This window comes from Erythranthe guttata, chromosome 9, assembly GCF_056151865.1.
Source record: "Erythranthe guttata isolate IM_541 chromosome 9, IM_541, whole genome shotgun sequence".
Taxonomy (NCBI): domain Eukaryota; kingdom Viridiplantae; phylum Streptophyta; class Magnoliopsida; order Lamiales; family Phrymaceae; genus Erythranthe; species Erythranthe guttata.
In genome coordinates, this window is record NC_142541.1 from 17,021,401 (window position 1) to 17,029,878 (window position 8,478).

Below are 8,478 nucleotides of genomic sequence, written 5' to 3' on the forward strand. Positions count from 1 at the left end.
CAGGTGAATCCAATAATCAAACAAATAATAAGAATATCTAAAGCCACATTGTGGTACAACAAACAGCTAACAAATGTTTTTTTTCTGTATGCCTTCGGATCAATGAAGGGAAGCATAAATAAGTCTCATGTGACTAAAGTAGAGTTACACACGACATCCAAAGATGACGACAATATCTCTGATTAGACATTTCCTCATAAACCAAAACTTTTGTTGGTGCCGCACAGTTTAAAAATGGCACCAACACCACCATATCAGCAATACAATGCCTCAAATTTGTTGGAATCAGTCTTCTTTTACCTTTCTAAAACAGCAAATAAATCCATCCATTCATGAGATCTAACGAACCCAAGCTTCATTTCTATTAAAAATGGGCTGAGATTTCAAAGACAGACAGCTCCTAGTCAGTCTCCCATGCGCCAATCAACAATAATGCCTTCCTTGAAAGTGTGTTCAGACGACTATGAAAGACAGAAAGTGTATTTTATTGAAGGAATTTTAGCCCTGAGTCGATATCTGTGTTTTAGATTTACGTCTTTCAGCTAGCAATACATCTTTCCAAGCTTCATAGAACATCCATGTAATACCAGAGGACGGCATCACTTTCAAACAGCTAGCTCCCCAGCCTCTGTAAAGACCCATCATACCCTCCTCTCTCACAACTTCCGCTAGTGCAGCTGAAATGTTGGGTGGGCATTTCCCTAACAGAGCTCCTACCATCAACCGTTTTCTTGCAACCTCTAAAGGGTAACTTATTGTACTTGCTGTCAACCCTGAAACATTTGCAACACCGATCAACACATATGCTATACTCTATCCCCAATTCAACTCCACATATCAGATTAATCACCATATTTACGTAATTTGAAAAATAAAATAAAAATAGCAGACTACTGAAATGACCACTAAGCAAGATTTTACCAGAAAAAGCCCCTATCAAGAGCATCTCTACACGAGTTAATGATTCCTTTTTCTTTGTCACACAGTAGGATTTCTTCAACGTCTCGTACATGAAATAGTAGCATGTGCTGTAAGGGAGCATGCCCATCAAGGTGGGTTTAATCCCCGAGTAGAAAGCTCCTACTCCACCATCTTTGTACATCTTGTGCACTGCAATACTTAGATTGGGATATATTTCATGACTCACAGTCAATCTGTCCTGTATAAGATAAATAACCACTTGATAAAGGAGACAAATATAGATAAGAGTCCCTTGATGATAAACAAACAACAAACAAAGTTTCATAAAAAAAAACGAATGTGAAATTATGTATCAATTACCAATGTACCCAACAAACCCTTCCTTTTCTTTCTTATTTGTTTCAGAGACGGAATTTTACCTTTAAAACTTCGAGAGGATGACAGACAAGGGTACTAACAATTCCAGCTGCCGCACCACCTACAGCAACCGGAGACAACCAGGATAGAGAAAAACTGAGACTGAGCTGTCCAACTTGCAACTTTGGACTTTCACTTTGATTCCATTTCTCTTGTGCTGTAGTCATCACTCGCTTGACATGTTCAAACGTTGCAAGCTCAATTGCCTGTGTCGGAACAATGCGCAGCATGTTTATTGCATTTCCAGCCCAAAGTCCTTGCCAACCTTGTTTTTCAATAATCTGAACAAAACTACCATGAATGGTTTTCGACCCAACACCAACCACCATCCTTGTCCTGCATGTTCCAAATTATCATATCAGACATAAAAAAACAATATGTCCACCTGCAAACATAAAGTCAAAATTCAAGTATAACCACATCAATTCATAATTCTTCAAAACGGATACATGGAAGAACTTAATAGTGTCTGATTTATAATAGTTGCAGTGCACTATCTCTGAAATAGGATTTATATGCCAACCAAGAAACATAGCTGCACTTAAAAAGTCTTTGTTAACTTCTGTGGGTATTCATCACTTCACCTCAGAATGAAACATTGCCAAACTTTTATTGAGTTACATTCTCACAGAACTTATCTGATAAGCTAAAATGCAAAAGCCATACAGAAACATGTAAGGTCTAAATCTGGACTTTTACAAGAAGGTACGAGCAAAAATGTTTTTTGGTCCTGTAATATGCATAATTGAGATATCTAGTTAGATTTCAGAAATGCATCACTAACCTGATGGTCTCAAGAGGGGCAAGAATAGCTTTGGTCATAGCCCCTGCTAAAGCTCCGCTGAGAAACTCACCAGCTTCTCTAGTCTTTGCCATATCCTGAAGAAAATCAAAGAAGGTTACTTATTTCAGATGATCCAAATATTTATTCAGAGCTCCATACTTGATCAAGTTAAGTTGAAAAAAAAGAAGAAGAACATGACAGAAATGCTACGACTCTGGCAAATGAATCAAATAAGCAGAATATAGACATAGTTCGAATAGCAGAGCTCTTAAAAATGGGATGGAAAAAGTAAGAGGGGAAGCTGAATCTGGATGAACAATTGAACAAAAAGAAAACGGTAACAGAGGAGGAAACATGAAGAAACTAATATAAGAATACAAAAAAAAGGAAAATAGAGGGAAAAGACCTGAAGAGCACGTCCAACATCAGGGACGCGGAGCTTAAGGCGGAAAGGCGATGGCTTTTGAGGCTGGAGTTGAAGCTGGAGCTGAAGGTCCTCCTTGGGTACCACCGTAACTCCGTAAATATCTTCCATAATGCAGTAGCTCTTCTTCTGCGATTCAGATTACATGGCCATTAATTAACAGAAAAAAGAGAAATGAAAAGGAACAATTTTTTTAATTGAAATGCAATTGAAAGTGGTCGATAGCAGTAAATTTTATAGAGAACAGATATAGGGGGAAGGGGGACGAGAGAAGGCAGAAGATTGATAAACATGATGCTTACAATGGATGGCAGTGAATGCGAAGATGATATGAAAAAGTGATAAACATGATGCTTACAATGGATGGCAGTGAATGCGAAGATGATAAAAAAAAAAAGAAAAAAAAAGTGAGAGAAAGAGACGTGCCTGGAGGCGTTGCTGGGTCTGGGTCGGAGTCTTTTGGATCATCAAGAGAGAGAGAGGAGGATGATATTTATTGGTAAAGCCGTATAGCCAAGGTGTTTGTTGTTTTGCTGCAACCAACTATTTGAAGGACAGGACGACTCTCGTTTGAATACTTCAGATATTTGGGAGGGAGGGTCTCTCTCACTACTAATTCTCTTATCACTCACTCCTCTATTCAACTCAATCTCCTCTCTCTCTCTCTCTCTTCTCACTCCTCTATTCAACTCAATCTCCTCTCTCTCTCTCTCTTCTTTCTCTCTCTAGGGTTGCACTTTTCCCTAAAATCTCAATCAATCCACCTCCTCCGCACTTTTTCTCTCCTTTGTTTTTTTCCCTTATTTTTTTTATATTAATTATTAATTAAATAAAATCAATAAGGTTTAAGATATGTTTTGATTTGTTGTTTAATTATCAAATAAAATAAAATAAAATATGCAGGGTAGAATTGACATTTATGTAAACCTATTGAATTTATAATAATCATATTAATTAATGTCCAAATTTATTTTATAAATAAATAAAATTTCTGAAATGATTTGTGCAGGCATAAATTAAACATTCAGGCACATTTTTTACCATTTCTCAAAAACCAAAAGGTAAAAAACTCAAAACACTCTCTCAACCCTCTCGATTTTCTTTCGCAAAGCCCGTGCAAATCGTCAACAGATCGGAGGTAATTTTTACGTTTTTACGATCCTCTTGTTATGTAGATTACGAATCCGAAAAAAAAAACGAAAAAAATCGAGCTTAGCAACACTCGTGTGAATTTACACGAGCGGAACCACTTCGCTCGTGTAAATTCGCACGAGTGTGAATTATAATATTTTTTTTTTTTTTAATTTATTTCGTAAAAAATGGGAGTTTGATTTTTACTCGTGTGAATTTACACGAGCGAAGTGGTTCCGCTCGTGTAAATTCACACGAGTGTTTAAAATTTTTTTATTTTATTTTTTTTAATATTTTTTTTTTTTAATAAATTAATTAGTTTAATTAGAAGGTGTGCCCGTGCAAAAACATGCGAGCACTTTTGAAGTGCTCGCATGTTTTTGCACGAGCACAACAATTTTTTTTTTTTTTTTTTTTTTTAATAAATTAATTAGTTTAATTAGAAGGTGTAAAACATGCGAGCACTTTTGAAGTGCTCGCATGTTTTTGCACGAGCACAACAAATTTTTCTTTTTTTTTTTTTTTTTCATTATTTAAATTCTTTTTTTATTATTATATGAAATATTAATAAAGTGCTTATTTAAAATGTTAAAATGTAGATGGCAGGAGGTCGGGGGAAAAGTCTTATGAGTCAAGTTGCCGGTAAAGGCAAGAGCTTAATGAAAGCCTTGAGTGGGAAGGGGGACAATCCGGAAGATCCGGATCGCATTGGAGACCGAGATGTCCTTGCTTCCGCGCGTAGAAGAAAGCAGTTAGCTCGAGAAGCAGCGTTACAGCGGGAAGAAGAGAGACTGAGACGAGAAGGTGTTGCAGCTGGAGCCGGACCCTGTACATTGCCACATGCCGACGACGATAATATGGATACTGACGAGGAGTTGGAGGAAGATGATGGGCCAGCAGATGCATTTCAGGATCGTAGAGGTGGTCGTGCCTTACCCTTTCCGCAGCTGCCTGGTCCTGCGTACTTGGAGGGTCCGTGCGAGGGAGGGCCGCAAAATTTAGAGTTTATACGATGGTTCAAGTCGCATATAGCGATGTACATTTGGGAAGGATATGTAAGTTTTTCTGTCAACACGTGCTTTACATAATTCTTATATTATTCATTTTTTTTAGCTAACAATACATGCAATATTTTTCAGGAGCGCCGTGAAACTACACGGTGCGAGTCGAGGACCAAAGCACTCGAGGACTACCGCGGCCCGCAGGATAACACGATGATTGCGAGGTTGGAGGCAACAGGTCTTTACCACTTACGAGACTGTTTTCTGAAGAGGATGAACAAGAACCTCATGCTAGCTTTCGTGGAGAGGTGGCAGCCGGAGACGAACAGTTTCCACATGCCATGGGGCGAGATGACGATCACGCTCCACGATGTCGCTTTCATCCTGGCGTTGCGGCTGGACGGACCATCAGTGTCTGAAATTCGCCCGGTAGAAGAGTGCTCACAGAGTCTTGCATCTGTATTGGGTGTCGGTCTTATGGACACCAATGAGATGTTTCGAAATAAGGGAGTTGGTTGGGTTAAGGTGAGAGATCAGTTGACCCTTCCCTGCGCCACAGACGACAAGAAGATGAAGGGCTACTTGATGTTTCTGCTTGGGTCTGTTTTGTTTGTAGACAAAACAGCGTCTAACATAAAGCCGTGGTGGATCCATTTTACCAACGATCTCGATAATGTTGGCAAGTATTCGTGGGCTTCGGCATGCTTAGCAAACATGTACCGCCAATTGGGTATTGCCACCCGCGCTGGGATGAACAGTCTCTGTGGATGTGTAATTCTCCTTCTGGTACGTGTACCTTTATTAGTAATTATTTATTTATTTAAACTTCTATTTTATTTATTTATTCATTGGTGTTTGTTTGCAGTGCTGGATCTTTGAGTATTTACCCTGCTTTCGACCACCTCTTTCCCGTTCATATGCCGAGTTTGAGCCTCGATGCAGAAGGTAGGCCCATGGTGGAGGCAATAAAACCACGCTGCAGGAATACCGAAAAATACTCGACGCCATGACCGAAAGAGATGTGAGTAATAATTTTTCTAATTATGTCTATAGTAGAGTTACGGATTTTTCTAATTAGTTTAAAATATGCTTAGGTTTGTTGGACCCCGTATGGTACCGGTGCACATTACTTACATCCTCGGAGCATGTATTACGGCACGATACAGTTCATGGATATAGTGGAGCCGTACATGCCCGACCTAGGGTTGCGGCAGTTTGGAAGAGTCCAGACTATTCCTTTCCCGATAATTGAATCGAACTTGCCACATAACCGCGGCTTGTTTGGCGCGGGATACAAAGTCACTTTCCACGGTCCTGGCGGCATGTGGCAGAACGAGTACGCCAACTTCATTGACCTATCGCAATACCCTGAAGCCTGGCCGCCGGAAACAGTTGCCGAGGAGTACATGAAGTGGTACATCGAGCGGACGCACCGGTTCATTAGCAACCCTGATAGAGTTTCGCCTGCAGAACGGGTTGTTGCTGCGGTGCCGCCAGACCAGCCGTTCGCCAACGACATAGCTCGGCTCCTAGTTCCGATCGTGTTCGGTTTGACTGGTGACGACGCAGCTGAGGCATTCCTGAGCATTCAGCCGCAGTTGAGGGACTTGTTGACGCCACATGCCCACTATTTGCGTCTCTTACCTAGGAGGGGTCGCGGGGGAGGTCCGAGGACTCGGGGTCGGGGGTCGAGGGGTGGACAGTAGGACTGTATCCATAGCTCCAGTCGATGTTTGGATCCAACGCTTCGATGCACGATGTGCACTCTCTACTCTGTTTCGAGAAAACACTCAAATAATGAATAAATGTAACATGTGTATAAAAGATTGTACGTAACGAGTTTATAGTAAAATCAATTTATATACCTGTTAGTCGTCGTGTTACCGAAATGAACGATGTCGTTGGTCCAACACTTAACAAATCTCTCCTTATAAATCAACCACGTTTCATTGATGTAAGTTATCAGCTTCGGATATTGCCCGTACAAACTAACTATCTCTCTATAGTTGCATTCGTATTCTTCCTCAGTCTCAGATTCGACTAACTTTGCCCACACCGTCCTCCGGAACAGTACACCCAACTTGGTGTTACCAAAGAATTTTGACGCGTTTGCCTCAACGTTTCTGTTTATGTGATATAAACATAACATGTGATGCGAATGTGGAAACACGTTTGGCAATGCTTTCAGTAGGCCCAGCTCACGATCTGTCAGTATCACTTCTGGTTCTATCCCGATTGGTAATATGTCTCGCAAACATCGCAATGTCCATGCATAAGTGTCCCCATCTTCACGTGACATAAAAGCAACGGCAATAGTGAAGTTCCTTCCCACGGGAGTAACCCCAATGATCTCCAAAAGAGGCATTTCATATCTACATGAAGGTATAATAATTTAGTCAACTCTTACATATATATATATATATATATATATATATATATATATATACATATATATATATATATACATATATATATATATACATATATATATATATATACATATATATATATATATATATACATATATATATATATATATATACATATATATATATATATATATATATATATATATATATATATATATATATATATATATATATATAATAAATGTAATACACATTTAAATAATTATTACCTGTTAGTCTTGTACGTGCAATCCATCAGGATGACGTATGGAAATAACTGCAAAAGCTTTATTGAATCAGGGTGCGCAAACATAACGTCTTGCACTGTATCACCAGCTGGATTTGTTCGATGCCATTTGCTGTATCCACTCTCACTTAGTTCGTGCCACAGATGTTGTATAACTGTTTTTCCTTTCATTTCCTCTCGTCTAATTTTCTGTGATTCATTGTACACTTCTCTCAAGGACGCAGCCGTATCCGGATTCATCTGCCTCAGATGATGCAAAATTTCCTTCGACTTCACATGGCTCTTTTTCAGTATCTTTGTCACTTCTCGTTGCTCTTCAGTCAGGCGACTTAGCGAACGTAGTCCTTGTGGATATTTATGAGGAATATGATTGTGCTTGCCATTTTTGATGGTAAGGCGCCATAATCCATCACGACCCTCTTTACCCCATAGCGCAAAAGGGCATTTACACTTTATTGAACCGGACTTCCGGCTTGTTTCGACCTCTGCATTTTTTCCTCGACTCTTATAGGCTCTTTTGCAAGTCAAATATTGTCGGCCCTCGTGGTAAGACTGTCGCCTAATCTCATGTCCATGACTGATGGCCATATTCATCGCCCACTCGACTAGTGCATCTTTACTATCAAATGCAGTCGAAATTGTGAAAAATTCACTGAAATCATGTAGCTCGAATGTTTCAATATCTTCATCCACATCTATGTATACTTCCTGTTTTTATATTAATGTAATTAGCAAATTATAAAACTAAAGAATAAAACTATAAAAAAAAAAAAAAAAAAAAAAAAAAAAAAAAAAAAAAAAAAAAAAAAAAGTGGTGCTCGTGTGATTTCACACGAACAGAGACGTTCTGCTCGTGTGATTTCACACGAGCAAACCTCATCTGCTCGTGTGAAATCACACGAGCTAATTAAAAAAAAAAAAAAAAAATTGTTCTTGAGCTCGTGTGAATTTACGCGAGCACTTGATAATGTGGGTTGAACCGACCCATTACCTAGTCTTAATTGATACTCGGGCTTTTATGAGCCCAACCAAAAATAAAATCCAATTGTTTTGGGGATGGTAATAAATAAATAGTACTCCAATGGGCTTCCTTGCTTGCTTTTATGAGCCCACACAGATATAAATAGCTGGCAATGGCATAATTC

General features: G+C 39.2%; 1 protein-coding gene across 3 annotated transcripts; it reads right to left on the reverse strand.

Annotated features, from left to right (window-relative positions):
- Positions 1-13: 13 nt before the first annotated feature.
- Positions 14-3,308, reverse strand: LOC105975847 (Mitochondrial substrate carrier family protein). 3 transcript variants are annotated; one of them, XM_088823243.1, is made up of 7 exons: positions 3,224-3,308; positions 2,973-3,182; positions 2,529-2,675; positions 2,123-2,217; positions 1,341-1,674; positions 922-1,159; positions 14-773 (listed from the first exon to the last, which is right to left on the reverse strand). In XM_088823243.1, exons 2-7 carry the CDS (start codon positions 3,012-3,014, stop codon positions 499-501), a joined length of 1,131 nt encoding a protein of 376 aa, XP_088679369.1. In that variant the 5' UTR covers positions 3,015-3,182; positions 3,224-3,308; the 3' UTR covers positions 14-498. The 3 variants fall into 3 exon arrangements, with proteins under 3 accessions (XP_088679369.1, XP_012856539.2, XP_088679370.1); XM_013001085.2 differs by having other exon boundaries at positions 2,973-3,308; XM_088823244.1 differs by lacking the exons at positions 2,973-3,182; positions 3,224-3,308 and adding an exon at positions 2,849-2,867.
- Positions 3,309-8,478: the final 5,170 nt, after the last annotated feature.

Excerpts from the sequence above, each read along its gene's own strand:
- LOC105975847 (XM_088823243.1), bottom strand. The coding sequence starts at position 3,014 with ATGATCCAAAAGACTCCGACCCAGACCCAGCAACGCCTCCAG. Across the intron at positions 1,675-2,122 it reads GCCCCTCTTGAGACCATCAG|GACAAGGATGGTGGTTGGTG; the intron begins GTTAGTGATGCA and ends TGGAACATGCAG. Across the intron at positions 1,160-1,340 it reads ATCCTCTCGAAGTTTTAAAG|GACAGATTGACTGTGAGTCA; the intron begins GTAAAATTCCGT and ends TATCTTATACAG.